General features: G+C 53.3%; 1 protein-coding gene across 2 annotated transcripts; it reads right to left on the bottom strand.

Moving 5' to 3' along the window:
* Window positions 1-4,281: 4,281 nt before the first annotated feature.
* On the bottom strand, window positions 4,282-21,668 carry SLC22A11 (solute carrier family 22 member 11). 2 transcript variants are annotated; one of them, XM_025356225.1, is made up of 10 exons: window positions 20,887-21,668; window positions 18,064-18,167; window positions 15,202-15,356; window positions 14,925-15,093; window positions 12,984-13,104; window positions 12,081-12,196; window positions 9,620-9,834; window positions 8,690-8,798; window positions 7,607-7,813; window positions 4,282-6,177 (listed from the first exon to the last, which is right to left on the bottom strand). In XM_025356225.1, the coding sequence occupies exons 1-10, from the start codon at window positions 21,277-21,279 to the stop codon at window positions 6,114-6,116; spliced, it is 1,653 nt and encodes a 550-aa protein (XP_025212010.1). In that variant the 5' UTR covers window positions 21,280-21,668; the 3' UTR covers window positions 4,282-6,113. The 2 variants fall into 2 exon arrangements, with proteins under 2 accessions (XP_025212010.1, XP_025212011.1); XM_025356226.1 differs by lacking the exons at window positions 8,690-8,798; window positions 9,620-9,834.
* Between the last annotated feature and the right edge of the window lie 297 nt (window positions 21,669-21,965).

The raw sequence follows: 21,965 nt of genomic DNA on the forward strand, positions 1-21,965 counted from the left end.
ACTGCCATTAGGAAGACAGACTCTATAAGGGTCACGAACAAAATCAAGAGGTCATAGAATAACTGTAAGGGTGTGGAGGGCCACCCAGCCAGTGATCAGGAAGGAACAGGAGCTCCCACCTGAGGCTGGGAAGGGAGGTGCCTACAGTTGGGGAGCAGCATGTGCAAGGTCCCTGTGATGGGCAAGAACCTGTCAAGTTCATGGAACCATGAGGGGAATGAGGATGGGGCTGGGTTGGGGGAGGCAAGCTGGTGTGGGATAAGCCTGGTCACACAGGGGCCCAAGGCATCTCAGAAGGACTGAGGGTTGAACCCATGATTAGACTGGAGTTACAGGTTTTCGAGAAGACCAGTGAGATGGCAGGGCCCACTCATCACATCATTTTGGGGAGTACATGCGCAGGTGCACGAACATCTAACCAGTATCACCAGTGATATTGGAAAGGGTGATGTTGCCAGGTTTCTTGGGGACTATCACTGATGTCATCACTTTTATTGTGGGCTCCTGGTTCTCTGACAACCCATACCTGCCCCTGAGCAGCCAAATGTGGATGGAAAAAATACACACACAGCCCAGCTGACAGACCACTCTAAGTTCATGGCCGGACTTGGGTGGGCCCTCCGTGTGCCTGGCAGCCTGACTCTGGTTCCCCATCTGCTCCACTGCATGGCCTGTTCCATGTCCTGCACAGCCCAACCGCTAATGGGGATGTGTCTCAAACACATAATAATGGTTTGGAAGAAGCAAGTCACAGGAGACCACGGAATCCCACACTGGTGTCACCAAACAGAATGTTGCTGGAGGATATATAAGTAGGTGGCACGCTTATGAGGAAAACAAGATAATTCGGGCTAGCAGTTACCTCGTGTGGGAGGATTTGACTGGGGAGGGCCACGCAGGGGCCATCAAGCACCAGTGAGGCTCTGCTTCTCCAGCTAGGTCATGGGAACGTGGGATTTGTTTGATGATAATTTGTAAATTCAATGATAGATTTGAATTTATGTTTTTGTTTGTTTGTTTGTTTGTTTGTTTTTTGAGGCAGAGTCTCACTCTGTCACCCAGGCTGGAGTGCTTGGCATGGTCTTAGCTCACTGCAATCTCCTTCTCCCAGGTTCAAGCGATTCTCCTGCCTCGGCCTCCCAACTCGGAGTGGTTGGGATTACAGGCATCCACCACCATGCCCAGCTAATTTTTGTATTTTTAGTAGAGACAGGGTTTCACCATGTTGGCCAGGCTGGTCTTGAACTCCTGACCTCAGGTGATCCGCCAGCCTGGGCCTCCCAAAGTGCTGGGATTACTTACAGGCGTGAGCCAGCGCGCCTGGCCTCGTTGTGGTTTTAATTTGCATTTTCCTAATGATGGCGATCATCTTTTCTTGGGCTTATTGGGTACCTATATATCCTCTTTGGCGATGCATCTGTTCAAACCTTTTGCCTTTTACAATTGGACTGTCGTTTGATTGGTGCGTTGTAAATGTTCTTTACATTTTATAGGTAGAAGTCCTTTGTTAGATACAGATTTTTCCAATATTTTCTCCAAGTTCGTGGCTTGCCTTTTCATTTTGTAACAGTGTCTTTTGGAAAGCAAAAGTTTTTAGTGTTTATGAAGTCCAATATGTTTTTTTATAGTTCATATTTTTGAGTACTAGTTAAGAAATCTTTGCCAAACCCAAAGTTGCCAAGACTTTCTCCTGTTTTCTCCAAAAAATTTTATAATTTTAGCTCTTATATTTAGGTCTATGATACAGTTAAAGTTAATTTTTGGAAATGGTGTGAGTTAGGGTTGAGTTTCTCCCTTCCCCACTGCCATCTTTCCTTTCTTCCTTTCTTCTTTCTCTCCCTCCTTGCCTCTTTTTCCTTGTTTCTTTCTTTGTTTATATATGGCTATCCAATTGTTCCAGAATCATCTGCAGAAAATATTATCCTTTCCTCATTTTAATTGATTTGGTACCTTGATTGAAAATCTATTAAATTTAAACCATAAATGCATGGCTCTATTCTGAACTTTTGATTGTATTACATTAAAAAAAATGTTCTCCAACTTAGTCCTTTTCCAAAATTGTGTTGGATAATTTAGGCCCTTTGCATTTTCATATAAACATTAGGGCAAGCTTGTCAATTTAGCTAAAGCAAATCTGCTGGCATTTTGACTGGGATTGCATTGAATCTAAACACAACGTTGTGGAGAATTGGCATCTTGATGATATCGAGTCTTTCGATCCATGAACAAGATACGTCTATGTACTTAGCCCTTTAATTCCTCTCAGTTCTGCAGTTTCCAGTTCATGGGTCTTGTCTTTCTTTTATTGAATTTTTCCCTGGGTGACACATTTTTTCCATGCTGTTATTAAATGGTATTGTGTTAAAATGTTCAATTTCTGGTAGTTACTTGTATACAGAAATACAATACGCATTTGTATATTGACCTTGCTAAACTAATTTATTAGTTCCAGTAGTATTTTTGTTGGTTCTTTAGGATTTTCTACATAGACAATTATGTCATCTGCAAATAAAGAGAGTTTCGTGTCTTCCTTTCTAATGTGTATGCCTTTTACTTATTTTGTTCACCTTATCTCACTGACTAGGAGCAACATTGAATACAAACTGTGAGAGTGGATGTCCTAGCCTCATTCCGGATCAGAAGGGGGAAAGCAGCCTTTACCATAAACATGATGGCACCTCTGGGATAACGGGGTGCCCATCTAGGGCATGGATGGCCTTGATCGGGCTGGAAAAGTTGCCGTGAATTCCTGGTTTGCTGAATGTTAGTGATCAGGAATGACTGTTGAATTTTGTCAAATGATCTTTCTTTGTTTATTTGGATGACATATGGCTTTTCTGTTTTGGCTTGTTCATAATTTGGTTTGTTACCCTTGATTTTAAATGTAAAACTAACTTTGCATTCTTGGGATAAAGTCCACTTGGTCATGATATATTGCTCTCTCTCTCTATATATATATATGTATATATACACACACCTATATATAAAATATACAACTACACACATATGTAATAAATACCTATATATAAAACACACAACTACACACACATATGTAAATATATATACATGCATAGTTGGATTCAACTTGCTAAATGTTTCTTAAGAAGTTTTATGTTTATGTCCATAAGGGATGTTGGTTTATAGCTTTATTTTCTTGTAATGTCTTTTTCTGGTTTCAGGGAAACAGAATAAGTTGGGAAGTGATACCTCATTTTCAATTTTCTGGAAGGTTTTGCTTGTAGAATCGCTATTATTTTCTGCTTAAATAGTTGTCAGAATTCACCAGTGAAGCCATTTGGGCCCGGAATTTTCTCTGTGGGAAGGTTTTCAAACATAAGTTCAATTTTAAAAACAGATTGAGGGCTAATCAAGTCACCCATATCTTCTTGAGTGAGTTTTGGTAGTTTGTGTTCCTCAAGAAATTTGTTAAAGTGTTCAAAATTTTTGGTTAATTATTGCCCAGAATATTCCCTTATTACCGTTTTAATGTCTGGATTATTAGTGATGTGTCCTCTCTCATGCCCTAGATTTGTCGTGGGTGTCTTTTCTCTTTCTTTCTTTCTTTTCTTTTCTTTTTTTTTTTGAGACAGCATCTCGCTCTGTCGCCCAGGCTGGAGTACAGTGGTGCGATCTCGGCTCACAGAAACCTCCGCCTCCCAGGTTCAAGTGATTCTCCTTGATTCTCCTGCCTCAGCCTCCGGGGTAGTTGGGATTACAGGTGTGCACCACCACACCGGGCTGATTTTTGTATTTTTAGTGGAGACGGTGTTTCACCATGTTGGCCAGACTGGTCTCGAACTCCTGACCTCAAGTGATCCTCCCACCTCAGCCTCCCAAAGTGCTGGGATTACAGGTGTGAGCCACCATGCCCAGCCTCTTTTTTCCTTGATCAGGAAGGCTAGAGGTTTGTAAATTGTATTGATCTTAAAGAACCACCTCTAGGTTTTGCTAATTTTCTTTATTGTTTTTTCAATTCTCTGATTTCTCTTGTGTATTATTTCTTCTGTTTACTATAGTTTTAATTAACTCTTCTTTTTCTACTTTCCAGGTGAAAGCTGAGGTATTTGATTTGGAACTTTCTTCTTTTCTAATGTTAGCATTTAATGATATCAATTTCCCCATAATCATTACTTTAGCTTCATCTCACAAATTTTGATACGTCAGTTTTTCATTTTCACTCAGTTCAAAATCTTTTCTTATTTCCTTTGAGATTCACTCTTTGACCCATGGGTTACTTAGAAGTGTATTGTATAGCTTGAAGAGGTTTTCTATATCTCTTTCCATAATTGATTTCTAATTTAATTCCATGCTGTTTCAAGAACATTCTTTGTATGATCTGAATCCTTTAAAATATACTGAAGTGTGAGGAAAGGCTGGGGGCCCATAGGGGCCTGACCAGGCAGGGGAAGAAGTGTGATCCTTATCGTGAGCCACTGGAGGACTTTCAGCAGGCAGGGAGGGATTTGGTTTGGATTGCATTTTTAATAAGCATTGTGGCCGTTGTGCCGAGTGCGATATGGACATCAGGGACCAGTTTGGAACTACAACCGTGGTGTGAACCAGGGTGCAGCCAGAGTGAAGGGGAAGTAGGTGGATTTGGGAGCTGTGAGGGGGCAGGAGTGACTGACCTGGTGTACACGGGGTGTGAGAGGTGAGTTGAGGGGCCTGAGATTGAGGTTTCCCAGAGTGGGGTCTCCAGGGAAGGGCATGAGGGTAACTTAGTGGCAGGGCCACAGATATCAGGGGCGTGGAGGGGTGGAGACGAGGGCTAGGAGCCTTCTATGCTGGAAAGAGCCCTGGGCTAGGATCAGGGCCGGGTTCGGCCGTGTTTCTGCAAGCTGGCCCCTCCACCACTCTGCACTTTTGCTTCCTTGCCTCTGAGATGGGCAGTTGGCCTCGACCATCCCAGAGTTTTCACAGCCTGGACAAGGGAGGTCTTGGCATGAATCTAGAAAAGGTGTCTCCTCCGGAAAAACAAACAGCAAAAGGGTGCCCTTTGGTTGAAAACCAAAAGTTAAGGTTCAGTATTATGTGCTGCCTTGACATCTGGCAAAGCCAGGAGGCCTCAGCAGGCCTGCCTGTGAGCTCCCCTTCTCCCCTTTCACTCCACCCCTGTGGAAGAGGCTCCCTGGCCGAACAACCCTCAGTGAGGGGACCAAGGGTGGTTCCTCTTAATCCTACGCTGGTAAGGTTCCATTTCTCGCCAGCCTGCAGCATGATGGAACAATTCAATTACACCCCCCTCCGCAGAAGCCAGGAGTTGCCCCACCCCCTCCGCGCTCCAAAACTGCCTTCCCGCAGCCCCGGCTGTTTGCTCAGATTCTCAGTGCACCCTGTCCCGTGTGGCCCGCATGGCGTGCAGTGTCATCTTTGTGGGCTCTGAGCACATGTGTGTGGTAACCTGCTGCCAGCCTCCTGTCTGGTGTTTGGTGATGTGTTTGGCCATCTTTGTAACCACAGGGCTGGAAGCCCTCCCTCACCGATGGGTAAATGAAAAGTGATTAAAACAGCTCTTTTCTTGGAGTGGACACAGCCTTTGCTAGGGTAGGTAGTGGGGCCAGTGTAGCCTGGGCTGAGTTTCAGACCCCTCATGCCTCCTTGGCCACATGCCTTGGGCCAGTGTGCAACATGGACACCTGTATCTGGCAGCTCTCTCAGCAAGTTCCATTTATTTGGCCGGTGCTAAGATCAGTTCACCCTGATACCTGCCCTGGGGGTGGGTCACATGATCATTCCCGTTTCACAGATGAGGGCTCTGTATGTGGTGGGGTGAGATTGGAACCCAGTCTCTGGTTGGTGTGGCTGAGTGAAGGTGTAAAGACATGAGCCTGGCAGGGAAAGGGAGGGGAACCATCTTGTTATTGGTTGGGCATAGCCGCCTGCACAGGCTCCTGTAGGGCTGGGGTAAGGTGGGGCAGGGAGAAGAGGAGTGAGCTGTGAAAGCTGCCTTCAGCCACAGCAGATGGCCATGGTGTCCACTCAGCTGCGGATGCCTGGCCTCTGCCATGCCAGGCCCTCGAGTTCGCCCAGCTCGCCTCCACCCTCTGATTGGAGAAGAGGCAACTCCTTTCCCAGGAGTCTTTGACTAAAGGGGCTCCATGCAGGCACAATTTCTAGAGCGAGGTACTTTCCACAGTGATGGCCTCTTGCCGATTGCCCTGGGCTGCTGTTGATTTCCTAGAATAATCCAAAGAAAAGCAGTGCTATGTGATGAAGTGGGTATGCACTTGGGGCTTGGGGCAGAACGACAGTCAAGTCTTATTGGGGGGTAAACTCTATGGTATTAGGCTTTTACTCCCTTCTGTGTCCTAAGCGTGGGACAGTGCCTGAAACATAGTAGGTACACAATAAAAATCAATTAAATTAAAGAAAAAATGAAGTCCCATCTTCTCCGGGTCTCCACAGGTGTCCTTAGGCAAGTTATATAACCCTGCTGCATCTCAGTTTCCTTGGCAAAGAAATTGGACAGTAATAGCACCTCATGTGGTTGTTGCATTGATTAAATAAGGTGACATAAAACAATAAGAGCTCAGTATTATTACTATCATTGTGACCTCAGTCACCAGCAGAATTGAGGCCCCATGAACACTCACCCAGGTCACAACAACCACATGTCCAGAGTGCTTGCTGCAAGCCTGGCATTTTCCCAGGCACTTTAAAATAATAATTCCCTTAAACCAGAAAACAACTCTGTGAGCCAGGCTGGGTTTTGTTTGTTTGGTTTTTTTTTTTTTTTTTTGAGACGGAGTCTCACTCTGTAGCCCAGGCTGGAGTGCAGTGGCCGGATCTCAGCTCACTGCAAGCTCCGCCTCCCGGGTTCACGCCATTCTCCGGCCTCAGCCTCCCGAGTAGCTGGGACTACAGGCGCCCGCCACCTCGCCCGGCTATTTTTTTGTATTTCTTAGTAGAGACGGGGTTTCACCGTGTTAGCCAGGATGGTCTCGATCTCCTGACCTCGTGATCCGCCCATCTCGGCCTCCCAAAGTGCTGGGATTACAGGCTTGAGCCACCGCGCCCGGCCGGTTTTTTTTTTTAAAAACACCATTTTACAAAGGAGGAGGTTAAAGCCCACAGAAGTGGTTCTGGCTATAAAATGCAGCTAGGGAGTGCTCCCTCATCTCTCCCTCTCAAAGAACGGATGTGAGATGGCACAATCTGTTCTCTGAGGGTTTGAAAAAACTCACCTGTTGATCTGTCTGGGCCTGAAATTCTTTGTGGGAAAATTTCACCAGCACACTTGAGACTATCTGTATCTTCCTTTGTCAGTTTTGCTGAGAGAGGTTAAGTCACTTGCCCAGGCAGGTGGGGAACATGGGCCCAGGCAATCTGGCTGCCAAGCCTGGGCTTTCAACCGTTACATTTTCCTGCATGAGGTATGATCACCTACTACCCATGAGACTTTGGATAAGTCACTTTTCTCTCTGACTCTAGTAATAGTACGGGGATAGTAATTGTACCTTTCTGGCAGGATTGTTGGAAAGATTAAATGGTTTCAGAAACACAGGCCTTGATACTCTTGAGCCTTTGCCCTAGGCGGCCCAGGCCTGTCTCCATCTTGGCCCAGAAGGAAGCCCAGCCCTACGCCCAGGGGTCACAGGTCACTCACTGGCTCTCCAGGTCCTGGATAGTGTCAGGGAGCGGAAGTCCCTGGGTCTCCGGGAGGAAGAACAGCACAACCAGGCTGGAAGCAATGGAGATAATGCCATAGAGGAGAGGAGGCAGCAGGGGCAGGGCTTGGCGGCTCATCAGGATCAGGGGACCCATCATAGCCCCCAGTCGGCCCACCGAATGCAGAATGCCATCTGCTGTCATCCTGTGGGTGAAGGGGAGGGCCCAGATCCCTGTTATAGCTGGCCCTGTGGCAGGAAGACAGGTTGATTGGGCCCATGGATGCCAGGGGAAGGAAAGCTGGGCTGAGAGAATTGCCCTCCTCAAGGCCTCCTCTAATACCACCTCCTCCATGGAGCCTACCCAGATTTTCACGTCTAGTGTTTCAGGGGAAATCTATAGGGTCCACCTCATTTTCCCTGCTCTTGGGCAACTTAAGGGCTTCTCCATGCTCCTGCTAGGCCACTGAGCTCCCAACTCAGGCTTTCCATATGATATCAACAAAACCAATAAATGCTTGTCCAAACAACAAATTTAAAAATGGACAAATGAGTGAGCGGTGGAAAGAACATTGGGCTAAAAATCTGGAGAACTGGAGTCCAGTCCTACCCTTCTGCTGAGTCAGCCCTTCACCCCGAGCCTGTTTACCCAAATATCAAATGTGGGGGTGGCGAAGACTCTAGACCACTGGTTTTCCATCTGTGTTTTGTGATGCCCTTGGGCTCCAAGGAGGTGACTTGGGGCTGTCTTGGGGCAGGGAAGGAGTGGTGGGAAATGAGTTGACGGTCCCCACTGCGACCAGGGCAGCTCTTGGTCTCCTTATCAGGGTTCTTGTAAGATTCCACCTGGACAGATGACTCTGTGGTTCAAAACGGTGTGAAAACACAGGCCCAGATGTCCCCAGGGCTCTGCTGTAGTGCTTCCGTCTGGGCCGAGACTCTCTGTGGGGAGGAGCTGTCCTGGGGGGGCCCTGAGCGGCCCTGGCTGCGTTTCCCTGACTACCAGGCCCTTGTTTACCCTCCCCACTGCCCTCCCAGGATGGCTCTGCTGGCCCTGGGGCATGGCCTGCAGCCCAGCTTACCGCAATGGCGTTGGGAAGAGTTCAGCCTTGTAGATGGAGAGGCAGGTTAGGCTTATCCCAAAACATCCCTTTCCCAGCACAGCAAAGACCACACGCAGGGTCTGCAAATCTGGGTACAGGAAGGGAGTGAGAGTGGGGTTTGCCCCAGAGGGTCCCCAGGGGCTAGTCAGTGTGTGGCCAGCCAGCCTGGAGCAGAGGGGCCCCTGGGCTCCCTACAAGTCCCCAGCCCTGATGGCTTGGTGCGGGGCTGCCCAGGGCTAGGGTTGGGGGACGGAGCACAGGATGTGATATCACGGCAGGTGGGCCCGAGGGGCACAGGCAGAAACCCAGCCAGGTCTGGGGTGGCTGAGCCTGGCCCCCGCAGCTCCTAGGGTCCCGAGGTGCCTCTTGCTGTGAAAGAGAAAGCGCCAGGCCCAGCCCATAGCAGCTTCCCTGCTGCCCCCAAGCCTGCCTGTGTGGGGAAGGCAGAAGCCCTGCCTGGAGGCGGAGGTCTGGGCCACCTTTTGGCTGCAGGCCTGGCCTCCCCAGTGTGTTGTTCCGAGCAGGCACCTGAACCGCTGGGAGGGGCTCGCCGTTGCCAGTTTCCTTGCAGCTGCTCAGAACTTGGGCTCTCGCTGCAGCCTGCAGGGCCCCGGCCGCCTCCGTCCTCACTCAGGCCTTCCCCTGCCAGCCGCAAGGCACCCTCCTGCCTTCCTTCCAGCTCTGCTGCCACCACAGGACGTGTGGCCCTGTCTTTTTCCCCCAGTCTCCCACCCTGAGCAATAAAAGGAGACATGGAGAGGGATTCCAGGTCCTCGCAGCCTCCCTCATTCAGAAAGAAGACAGGGAGGCAGCTCCCGGGGCCAGGAAGGGGATGTGGCCCCACGCTGAGAGCAGTAGGGTGGGCGGGGAAGCAGGGCCCTGTCCCACCACCCAGGCCTCCCACCTCACCTTGCGGCACCAGCATGTTGGCCAGAATGGCGAGGCCAGCCATGACCTGGGAACCTGCCTGGATGGTGCGGCGGCCAAGGAAACTGAGCAAGAGGGCAGTGGTGGCCCGGCCCAGGAAGTCCACAGCCCCGAAGAGGGCCTGGAGGAGGAAGATGTCACGGCCCAGGCTCTGCAGGTCGAAGACCAGCCCGTAGTAGGAGATCATTAGAGAGAAGCTGCGGGCAAGGCTGGAAGTCAGGTCCCGGCCCTGCCGGGGAGAGGGCGCCCCAACCGCAACAGCACCTCCCACCAGGAGCTGCCTGGGAGGACACGGCCTACCCCGGAGGACAATCCCGGGCTTGTCTCGCCCAGCCGTCCCAGAAGCCTGTTAAGCTCAGGACACAACCCCAGGCTCAGGCTCTTCCAGGAAAGGGCAAGCAGGGTGGTGCCCCCATCCCTTCACATACGGGCTTTGGGTCAGGGGCAGTGATAGACTGAGGCATCGCCTCTCTGGCTCCCTGGCTGGGAGACTCGGCCCTCTTCAGGCTGGGACCAAGCCTGCCTTTGGGGGTCTCCGAGCTGCCCCTCACTTCCGGCCTAGCCCTCTCTGACTTTGATTCCAATAACCAATCACGCTGTGCCAGTTCCTTTGTTTTGGAAGATGGGAATCATGGCAGGACGGGGCCTTTCGGGAGACCCTGGGCTGCACTGCCCAGACCGCATTCAGGATGGAAAGCCTGTCCCCCAGCCCCTGGGAGTGCTGCCCCTCCTCTGGGGTGAGCAGCCTGTGACTGCTTCACGGGGCAGAGGGACCACCTAGAAGGGCCCCAGCTCCCATGCTCCCAGGGGCTGGGCCGGGCCCAGGCTATGGCTGCATCTCCCCTTCCCTTCTCTTCTCCATCTCAGGGTCTGCTTTCTGCCCACTCCCCTACCCACCGGCTCACGAGTAGCTGAATTTACAGTATTTAAATTCTCATGGTTTGGAGACCGGATTTGGATCCACAAGTGGCTGCAAGGTAAAATTCTTCTCCGCCAAGTTTAAAATCTGTGCCCCTCCCTGCTCAACCCAGACACTCCTCCCAGCCCTCCCCTTAGGGGTCACCTGATTGCATCACCCAATAAACATTGGACAACACCAGCCCAACCACGGCAGAGTAAAATCGCGATTCATGCACAAGCCGCAGCGTTTCATGAAGTTTATGTGAGTGACGTGAGAGTCACTTGGCTGATGCTCAAAAGCGGCCGACGCTGGAGCCTTGGACAGATAACAACTGGGTTAACAAGTCAAGACAAGAAAACCCACAAGGTCACCCGCTTCAAAGCCTCTGATTTGAATAACAAAGGTTGCAGAGCCGGCCCCTGAGGAATCCTGGAAGGTTTTCTTTTCTTTTTTTAAACAGGTCCCGGGTGTTTGCAGCAAGAGCACTTCTTCTGATTTATCAGAAAAAAAATGGAAGTTTTTTAAAAAAGGCATTTGATCTATCTTTGTTCTAAGATTAGGAAATATTTGCCATCATAACCCACATGTGGTTAAATATAGCATAAAAGAAACGTTTTCCTAAGCTTTAGTTTTATTTCAAGATAAAAGTCCCAGTCAAACCTGGTCCTAAGGTTTTTTTCTTTGCTCTGTCGTCCAGGCTGGAGTGCAGTAGCACAATCTCAGCTCAGTGCAGCCTCTGTCTCCTGGGCTCCAGCGATCCTCCTGCCTCACTTTTTGATTTTCAGTAGAGATAAGAGGGTCTCACTATGTTACCCAGGCTGGTCTTGAACTCCTGGGCTCAAGCGATCCTTCTGCCTCAGCCTCCCAAAGTGAGGGATTACAGGCTTGAGCACCATGCCTGACTGGTCCTTGCTTTTTAATATGCTCTTTCGGTCAGCGGAACTGAATTTGTTTTAAGGGCCTTTTCCTGGGCCTAGATGACCTTGGGTCCTGGGGTGGGCCAGGGTCTGGTGGTGCGGGCCCTGGCGGTGACAGTACCAGTAAGCCAAGTGCTAGCGCAGCCGGGTTCCAATGCAGGCTCTATCATCTTGGGCTTGTTGTTTACCCCTCTGGGATCCCCGTTCCCCATCAGTGAAGTGAGGTTGCGTGGAGGGGTCAGTGAATGCGGGTTCACCCTCTAGGAGCATGGCCATACTCTCTAGGAAAGTGGTAAGTCTCTAATGCTGACAAACAGTGGTACTCCTTGGCCACGGCTGGTCCCCTGGCTTTAGGGACCTTGACTCTGCCTCTGTCTTGGGACCTCCCTGGGACCTTGGGACCCCCAGCCTTTCCCTCTAGCTTCCTGCAGATGGCAGCCTCCAGACCCCACCAGTGCACAGTCCCTCTCTGGGGTCTGCCAGGACTCCTGCCTCCTGGGGCTGCCTGCGTCCTGTCCCAGACAGAAATGCACCCCCTTGAGGCCTGCGGGTGCTGTTTCCCCCAGACACCCTGCCTCCTGCCTATCCCAGCCCTGCCTTGGGGAGGGACGCCAGGACGGCGTACTTCACCACCAGCATGGCGCAGCTCCTCCAGCGGAGCACGGGCACGCAGAACAGGTCCAGCACCGACCGCGGCTCCTTTGCAGCGGCTGCCTCCTCCTCCATGCTGGACATCAGCACCTTCCGGGGAGAATGGGGGTACTGTGAATGGTAGGGCAATGGCCCCGCCCCATCCCCTGTGCCAGAGAACTGTCCGAGTGGCCAGAGTGACGGGGAGCCTGTCCTGCGCCTCAGGCTCTGGAAGCCGGATCTCTAGGGGAGGGGCAGGGATGGAGCAGAAAAACTTCTCTCCAGGCCCTGGCTCTTCTGCAGGTTTGACTCAGCCCTGGTCCTCTCAGCTCTAGCTTGCCTCCTTCTGGAAGTCTTCCTTGATCCTCCCGCCCCATCTTCACTCTAATCTCTGGCAGCACCTGCTTCCTGAAAACAGCTACCTTCAAATAAGCACATTCTGTTTCCCCAGACACATCGAGAAGCCCCGTGAGGTGGGTGTGTGCCACGTGCGGGTGGAGGTGGTGGGGGATGGAGGTGGCGGTGTGGGCGCCGTTGATGATGACAGTGCTGTTACAGATGGTGACGATGGTGGTGACGGTGGTGATGTTTTGCAGAGATGGTGGCTGTGGGGTTAGTGATGGTATTGGTGGTGCTGGTGGTGATGGAGTGATGGCGGTGAAGGTGATGGCGGGTGTGGACGGTGGTGGTGCTGTTGGGGAGGGTATTGGGATTAGTGGTGGTGGTGGTGTCTGTGTGGAGGTGGTGATGGAGGTGTTGGTGGTGTCTGTGGAGATGCTGGTGGTGGTGCTGGTGGAGGTGGTGCTGGAGTGGGTGGTGCTGATGTTGGAGGCCACATGGACTATCCATCAGTGCACGTCCTGTCCCAGGTCAAGTCTCACAGACAGCAGCATCTCACCTCTATGGTCAAGTTCTTGGCCTCCTTGTGGCCATTTATCCTGGCCACCTTTCTGAGCTCCTGAAGCGCTTGGTCTGGTTTGCCCTTAATAATCAGCCACCGGGCGGATTCTGGCAGCCACCTGTAAGGAGGCAGGTGTGTAGCTGGGGTGCACGCTGGGCTCTCCCCCGGGGCGGGGTGGAAAGGGGCAGTGGCATAGACCCTTCAGCTGAGATGAGTGACGAGTAGGCAGATGCTTCTGTGCTGCTGCTGTCCAGCCAGGAGCCTGGCAGTCCCCGATGGTTTCAGAATAAAGCTGAGTCCCAGTGCCTGGCGGCTCACCTTCCCACCGGCCCAGATGGAGGTGGCTCGCCTGGCTATTGGGGCCTGCCCACCTGAGTCCTGCACACAGCCAGGGCACAGGTGGCCTGGGCATGGGTGTCCCTAGAGTTGGCTGCTTCACCAGTGATTCTGGGGCCATTTCTAGGATAGAAAGGTCACTTGGTACTGTTTTTTTTTTTGAAATGGAGTCTCGCTCTGTCACCCAGGGTGGAGTGCACTGGCGCGATCTCGGCTCACTGCAACCTCCGCCTCCCAGGTTCAAGTGATTCTCCTGCCTCAGCCTCCCAAGTAGCTGGGACTACAGGCGTGCACCACCATGGCTAATTTTTTTATATTTTTAGTAGAGACCTTTAGCCAGGATGGCTCGATCTCCTGACCTTGTGATCCGCCCGCCTCAGCCTCCAAAGTGCTGGGATTACAGGCGTGAGCCACTACACCTGGCCTGTTTTATTTATTCATTTATTTTTTAAAGCACGTTTAAAACATTCCCAGGCAGAACCAGGTGATTTTGTAAAACCAGTCTGTTTCTCCTCAACCTCAGGGGCACATGGGCCAGAAGCATTTTGCTGGTGGAAGGCACAGGATCTGCCCAGCCCACCGGCTCTCAGCCCTGTTTGCAGGGAAGCTAAGAAGGACTTCCGGAGGCAGTTTGACGTAGTGGTGAAGAGTTAGCCTGCCTGGGTTCAAATCCTGCCTCTGGCATTCACCGGCTGTGTGTGACCCTGGGTGAGTGACTAACCTTTCTAGGTCTCGGTCCTTCATTTGAAAATGGCGGTAATGGCATCATCTTCCTTATTAGAAGATATGTTAGTAAGCACCTGGTACACACCTGATCAGTGTGGCAGGGATGGCCTAATTATTGTAAGGGATGGCCTTCCTCTTCACTTATTGATCTCTGTATGAAATGTAAGCTCCATGGGGCCCCTGGTTTTTGCCTGTTTTGTTCACTTGTATGTCCCTAGCACCTAAGACCCTCTGCACCTATCTGTCTCCTTCCTCAGTGCCAATCCAAGGAGGAATTTCCAGACCTCACGGATTTTTGCAGCCCCTAAAACTGTAGTGACAACGATCTATTTTCATATCCAATGTTGGTCCGCACTGTATGTGAAGGAGTGAAGCTGATGGGTGGGGGGTGGGGGCTGGTGCAAGCGTTGGGGAAGGACGATGCCCACAGCCTCAGCCCAGGGGATGGTGGCGGTGGGGCCTGGGGGACTGGGAGAGCGGCTGCTTCCACTGTGCCCAAACTTCGGCCCAGTGCCCCTGGATCTTCCAGTTTTTCCAAAGAAGGTAAAAATACTGCTTTTGTTTGTTTTAAAAATCTTCTGATTTTTAAATGTTAGCAACTAGTTACAAATATATTTTTTAGATCACCATTTGAACCAATGCTGTGCCAGCCCATCTTGGCCTGTCTGGGCTGGATGGGAGCCACAGACCTTGGGCTGCAACACTCAGCCTAGGACTGCCAATCTCCAACGTCCCTCCCCAGCGAGGGCCCTGCTCATGCCATGGCCCTTCTGTGGCACTCATGGCTCTGGACCTCCTGCCAGCCAGAGAAGTGAAAGTGAAGGGACGCCCTCCCACCCTGGGTCTCCTAAGGAAAAGGTCCCACATCATACTGACCAGGATATCAGGGAGATGGCAAAAAAGGGCACTGATGCTGCCAGCTGGAGGGTCCTCCAGTCCCGCAGGGCAAAGGCCAGGCCACCCAGTGCCGCCTGGCCTGCGCTGAAGGCACATCCCACCACCGTCATGGTGGCCGCCCTCCTGCTGGTCATGGTCCACTCCACCACTGCAGAATGCAGACACGTGCAGGTGAGGCCTCATGCGGCAGCCTGAGCCCCATGCTCTCCTGCCACCCCCGCCCCCATGGCAGCAGCACGCTGAGCTGGGCACTCACTCAGTGTTAGTGAACTCAGAAGGATGCCGGCCATCCCAAAAGCGGCCACGAACCGCAGGCCGCAGTAGATGACAAGTGTTGGGGCAAAGATGGTGCTGGTGCCTGCCACGGCCAACTGCAGGCAGCACCAGCTCAGCATCGGCTTCCGCCCAAACCTGTCAAAGGAGAGAAGCACACGGGGCCTGGAGAGGGGCCCCTGAGGACGTGGATATGTGGGCAGGCACTTGCCTTCTAGGAGTTCAACAACGCCAGGGGGTCTCCTGCAGGAGGCTCATCTTTCTTGGAACTTTTAGGGGTACGCTCAGAGTGTTTTTGTTATAAAAGTGGCAGTACCTTGCCACGGGAGGGTGCAGTTCGGTCTCAATGTTTAAGAACATGGGTTTGGGGCCGGGCACGGTGGTTCATGCCTGCAATCTCAGCACTTTGGGAGACTGAGGCTGGAGGATCACTTTAGGCCGGGAGTTCAGGACCAGCCTGGGCAACATAGTGAGACCTCAGTCTCTACTAAATAAATTTAAAAAATTAGCCAGGCGTCTGTGGTCCCAGCTACTTGGGAGGCTGAGGAGGGAGGATGGCTTGAGCCCAGGAGTTCAAGGCTGCAGTGAGCTATCATCATGCCTCTGCACTGCAGGCTGGACAACAGAGTGAGCCTCTGTCTCTAATAAATAAATAAAAAAGAACACAGGTTTGGGCATCAGATGCCTGGGTTTGAGCCCAGCTCTGTCCTTCCTGGGTGACCCTGAGCATGTGACTCAACATCTCTGAGCCTCAGTTTCCCCATCTGTAACACAAGGGCATCCATAAGGACATGCCTCACAGGGCTGCTATGAGAATCAAGACACTGGGCAAGGGGCTGGGGAGTGAAGAGGCTGAGACTTTGCAAGGCACTGCTCTCATCTGTGTGCTGTGAAAGGGGTGCTCATGGGGCGATGCAGAGCCCTCGGCCCTGCCCAAGTGTCCTGGGCCGCAGTGGCCTCCAGGCTGGCTGAGCCTGAACCGGAGACTGCATTTAGTGCCACTAAAGCCGGTGCTGCTCAGAACGGAGATGCGAGGTGGACCTTGGCCATGCCTGTCTGAGCAGCATCCAGGAGCAAGGACACTCGCTTCATCCTCACGACAACCGCGCGGGCAGGTGCGAGGCCCCACTGCTGGGGGGAAACTGAGGCCCAGAGAAGGGAAGAGATCTACCTTGTAGAACAAGACTGGGTGTGGTAAGACTGGGATTCAGACCCAGGTAGTCAGACCCCAGAGCCAGTAGGGTGGTGGGAGGAGGGAGCGGGAAGGCAGTCCTCCATTGCTAAAATAATGACTGCATGTCTGCCACGGTGCTGAGCTGAGCTCTGGGGCACAGTCCCTGGGTTCCTGTGTGCTTGTGGGGACATGGACAATAAACAAGACTTAAGCCAGTCAGTCATGGTCAGAGCCAGGCACAGTGATGAGGGAAGCAAGGAGCGGCTGAGATAGTCATGCCTGGGGCTGGGCAGGAGTCTCTGGCTCTGTGGCCTGGGAGGGCCTCCCCAAGGAAGAGCATTGAGCTGTGGCCTGTGTGTGGGCACCAGGCAGCATGGGCAGGAGCTTCTGGGTGAAGCACAGTCACTGAGGCGCTCTGCAGGGGTGCAGGGAGCTCCAGGAGGAGGCTGGTGGAGCTGGGGGTGGGAGGAAGCCCAGCGCAGGGCAGGGGGTGGGCAGAAAGGGACTGTCCTCAGTGCAGTGGGGCCCTTGGAGGGCTTCCGGCCAGCTTTTATTGACCAGATCAACCTCCAAGATTTTGCAAAGTCACTCAGTGCTGTGGCAGCGTGGACGGCCACTGTAGAGGACACCTGCGAGGGGTTGCAGCCTGCCTGGTGGGAGGAGATGGTGGCTCAGGCAAGGGGATGCTGTGGCAGGGAGGGGCTTGGGCTGAGTGTGTCCTGGAGGAAGAGCCAGGCGAGTGTGGGGTGAGGAAGGGAGGCCGGGGACAGCGCAGGTGCAGAGGGGCCCATGGGTCGGGGGTCCATGTCCTCTGATGGAGGCTGCTGGGGGAGTGAGCGGGGTGGTGAGGAATCAGCAGCTCAGCTCCCACAACAGGAAGAGAGGGAGGAGGGGGAGCAGGAGGAGGGGGAGCAGGAAGAGGGGGAAGGGGAACAGCTTCCTGGGAGGTGGAAGGAAAACCAGCAGTGAGGATGTTCTGGAAGCCAAGAGAAGAAAGTATGTCACAGAGAACGCTTCTTCCCGCCAGCAGGCCTGGGTTCAGCGTCACCTGGTATGAGACATATCCAGTCCTGCCGGCCGGCCCTGGCGTGCCCTGTTCCCTAGCCCCCCCCCACGTTCCAAGGTGGCCTAACTTACTCACCTGTGTCCTGAGCCCTGCTTGGCTCCAAGCTGGGGAAGAGCAGGCACTTGTCTCCCAGCCTCCCTACCGCCCCTTCCCCCATCTCTGCTGGGGGTGTCCCTTGCACCTGGCCAGTGTTTGGCCCACGTGAGGCTTCTGGAAAGGCTTTGAGACTGGGGGACAAAGGACAGAGGAGAGGAGGATGGGGAGCCAGGACAGCTCTGAGGCACAGGGTCCAAGCACGGCCACATGGAGGAGGCCTATGACCATCTGGCTGGAGTATGGAAGAGGGAATGGGGGCAGTGGGAGATGGTCTGGGGTGACCTCCCTGTGAGGGGAACCAGGCCAGGGTCTGGGGCGACTTGCTGAGGTGGGGACCCGGAACAGTCTGTGGGTTGGTGGGGATGGCCAGGGGAGGAAAGAAACAGAGGAGGCAGGAGGGAGATGGAGGGGGGGATGGGGTGCTCGCCTGACATTTCTGAACCTTCTGCCCCATAGTCTTCAACTCTGTTTTGAGGGAGCTGGGAGCTGGGAGGAGCGGAGGCACTCACCGATAGGAGACGAGGCCCCAGATAAAGGAGCCCACCAGGATTCCAGACATGAAGATGGACTGGCTCAGGGGCTTCAAGCCCTGGGAGCTGCACACCAGGTCCCACTGCAAGAGGAGGGTGCAGTGGCTCAGCTCGGGGGGTGTGGAATCGTGGGGCCGGGTGTGGCCGAGGGACACCTGGCCAGCCTGAGCCCTTGGGGCTAGCCACCCACACTAGGGTCCCTGGACTCCCAGTGCCAGGTCACAGAGGTAGAAGGGACCTGCTGACCATGGGGCTACAACCCCCACGGGAAGCCCAGCTGCAGGACAGAGTGCGGCCTGGCTCTGTGTCCACCAGCCGTGTGGAGGCCTCTCCATGGGGCCCGGTGGCCCCTCACGAAGAGGACAGACTCTAATGGGCAGCCGGGCCTTGAAGGGGCAGAAGTGGTATGAAAATGAACAATTTCTGGGTAAAAAGAAGTGTGGCAGGCAATGTGTGGCTGTGTCTGGCAGTACCTGGCAGGGGTGGGCAGTGAGGTGGCAGGCAATGTGGGCAGTGGGAGGCAGGGGCAGGGAATGGCTGGCAGGGGTGACATGACAGGTTCGGCTTCCACCTGTACTGAGTGCTGGCCAGGTGGATGTGGCAGAGCCACTGCCTCCGCTGGGCTATCGTCTCCTCTAGAGACGGAGCCATGACCTGGTCCTCTCATCAGCAGTGAGGGTGACTAGAGAGAGCTTGGCACAGTTGGCTGGGATTTTTACAGTGGCTCCAGCCCAGGGCCCGTCATCCTTTGCCTGAACACCCCACACCGGTCCCCAAGCCCGTCCTCCACTGAGGCCCGACAGCTCCCCCACCTCTCTCTTTCCCCTCCCACCTGGGCAGCTGCAGTAGCCTCCAGCGAGTCCCCCATGCCCTCACAGAGCTTGTCCACCATGCAAAGTGACCTCTTGAAAATGCAAGTCAGACCAAATCACTTCCATGCTCCAAACCCTCCAATGAGGATGATGATGATGAGGTTCTTTGCATTTAAAAGAAAATTCCAGGCACAGTGGCTCATGCCTGTAATCCCAGCACTTTGGAATGCTGGAGGATCCTTTCAGCTCAGGAATTCGAGACCAGTCTGGGCCATGTAGTCAGACCTCGTATCTACTAAAAATTTTAAAAATTACGCCAGGCGTGGTGGCTCATGCCTGTAATCCCAGCACTTTGAGAGGCCGAGGTGGGTGGATCACCAGAGGTCAGGAGTTCAGGACAAGCCTGACCAACACAGTGAAACCCCTTCTCTACTAAAAATACAAAAATTAGCCGGGAGTGGTAGTGCATGCCTGTAATCCCAGCTACTCGGGAGGCTGAGGCTGGAGAATCGCTTGGACCCGGGAGGCGGAGGTTGCAGTGAGCTGAGATTGCACCACAGTGCACTCCAGCCTGGACAATAGAACAAGATTCAGTGTCAAAAAAAAAAAAAAAAAAATTAGCTGGGCATAGTAGTATGCACCTATAGTCCTAGCTACTGGGGAGGCCAAGCCACGAGGATCATTGGAGGCTGGGAGTTAGAGGCTGCAGTCAGTCATGTTTGCGCCACTGCACTCCAGCTTGGGTGACAGAGTGAGACTCTGTCTCAGAAAAAAAAAAAAAAAAGAAAGAAAATCTCACTTCCAGAGCATGCCCCCGCACCTGCTTCTGGCCCCTCAGCACCTGTGCCCAGATGCACTGGGCCTTGTTCAGCTCCTTCAAATCCCAGACATGCTTCTAGACACGACGTTTGCTCTGTGGGGCTCCTGACCTTCACCGATTCCTCCCCTCACCATCCAAGTCTCAGTGTCAATGTTGCCTCTTTGGAGAGGCCATCCCCAATCATCTGCCTGAAGGAGGCTGCCCCTCCTCGCCCCTCGCAACCTTGCTTTTGTCCCCCATGCAGACTGCCGGGATTGAATCAGGCTCCGGGACACTGTAGTTGTGAAGCCTGGGACAGCCCCTTAACCTCTCTGTGTTTTCCTTTTCTCTGTTTTTAAATGGGGACTGTCATAGGATCCATCCCACAAGACTGTGGCGAGGTTGTGGCAGCAGAGACGCCTTGGAGATGTGTTTGCCACTTCGCAGGTGCAGGGCGAGGGCTGGCTTTGCTGCTAGGAGGGGTTTAGATGTCAACTGAGTGAAGTCACCAGTGGAATAGATGCTTCTTGAAGGCTCCTTGCTCATTTTGGAACCGGAGCCCTGATCCGAATCTGGCCCATTATCACCAATCAGGAAATGGGCGTGGGGTGACCAGAAGTCTTTGCTTGGCTAAACTTTAGTCAGGTTCCTGAACCTTCTCCTGGGCCCATCTGGGCGCTTCCTCATAAAATCCAGTTTTAGCAAAGGACCCTGCTGAATCAGTTTAGCAAGAATCCCCTCTGACTCCAGCCTCGATATCCGATCAGGTTCCTCATCCTCCACCCACCTCTAGGGTGATGTCTGGTCACCCTGGCCTGTCTCAGCAAGAAGCCTGTTGGGTCAGTTCAGCCAGATCCCCCCTTACCCCTGACTTCCCCTGCAGCTGAGTTGCCTGGGGTCATGGCTGATGGGTCAGCAGGGCCGGGACCAGACGAGGCTGGCGAATGTCCAGGTGCCAGCATTCAGAGGTGCCCGTCCAGGTGACCCCGCACTTCCAGGAGCCTGGGCTGGCCCCATCTGTAGACTGATCCCTGCCGCCCACTCCCCTGCGTGTGGCTGACGAGGTGCTGAGAGGCTCGAGAGTGAGCAGGGCCTGAGGAGGCAGGTCCCTCCCAGGACTGGACCTTGGAGTCCAACCAACCTGATCCATGACTCTGACCTCCACTCGAGTGGCTCTGGGGGAGGCCCTACCTTGGCCACGATGGTGGAAGTGAAGACGCTGCGGTCATAGACCCAGCCGTCCACACACGGCTCCGTGTCGGCCTCACTCCAGCTGGTGGCCGTGGCATTGGGGTCCAAGAGCTGCCACTGTGGCTGGCGGAAGCGGCGGCATTGGTGGGGCTCCCAGTTGGGGCCTGGCGGGATGGAGATGGTCAGAAGGGCCTTGAGAGTCATGTTTGCGGGAACCGCAGAGCCGTTGTCCAGCATGTGTGTCCAGCATCGGTGGCCTGGGACAGCGGCTGAGAAGTTCTCCAGGAGCATCTGGGAAGGTATCACGAGGCAGGGGAGGATGAAAGTGAGGACCTGCAGGGTCTGGAAGAAGCCCATGCCTCCGGCTTGCTCCAAGAGCTCTGAGAATGCCATGAACGGAGCTGCCTCGGCTGAGCGGACAGCTGACCTAACTGCTGTTTGGAACTGGTTACAGCCACAAGATCCAGGGCCACCAGGACCTTCTGCCCTCCTACCCCTCGGCTGGGTTGAGGGTGGAGCACTGTCCAATAACCAGTTAAGTCGGTCCCAGGAAGCCCTATGATGCCTCCGGGAAATTCCTCCTTCTCTTGTTTCCAGGAGTGACTGCGGATGCCCCAGCGCTCTGCGGAGGGGGTAACGGGACTAAGCTCACTCTACTCGGGCTGCCTGGGGCATCCGAGCTGCCCACCAAGTGTGGACCAGAGGGCTGAGCCACCTTCTGAGTTCTCCAGCACCAAAAGTGAAAGTCAGGCAGATTCTATTAAAAAAAGACAGGGTGCTTTGATGTTACTGAATTACAGTTTGGAAGAAATATCAACTGGGCTGTTGCCTCACTGAGTTGGTTAAAGTTTAATCTCAGCGTGGGCTTCTGAGTGAGGAAGGCAGTTCATGTCTCAGGACCTGAGGCCTCAGCCACTCCCCGCTGGCCAGTTGATCTCATTCTTAAATCTTTAGAACCTTCTACGTGAGGCCCTTTAAATCAGAAAACGGTCAGCCTAAACTTCATCCCTCCTGACAATTGTTCAAGGCTCTGAAGCCAGATGTGCGGCCTGGGAAGGGCCTTCCCTAGCTGGGGAGAT

The sequence above is a fragment of the Theropithecus gelada genome, chromosome 14 (genome assembly GCF_003255815.1).
Source record: "Theropithecus gelada isolate Dixy chromosome 14, Tgel_1.0, whole genome shotgun sequence".
NCBI classification, from domain to species: Eukaryota; Metazoa; Chordata; class Mammalia; order Primates; family Cercopithecidae; genus Theropithecus; species Theropithecus gelada.

Excerpts from the sequence above, each read along its gene's own strand:
- SLC22A11 (XM_025356225.1), bottom strand. The coding sequence starts at position 21,279 with ATGGCATTCTCAGAGCTCTTGGAGCAAGCCGGAGGCATGGGCTTCTTC. Across the intron at positions 15,357-18,063 it reads TGGGGCCTCGTCTCCTATCG|GTTTGGGCGGAAGCCGATGC; the intron begins GTGAGTGCCTCC and ends CTCCTTTGACAG. Across the intron at positions 8,799-9,619 it reads CAACATGCTGGTGCCGCAAG|ATTTGCAGACCCTGCGTGTG; the intron begins GTGAGGTGGGAG and ends TCCTGTACCCAG.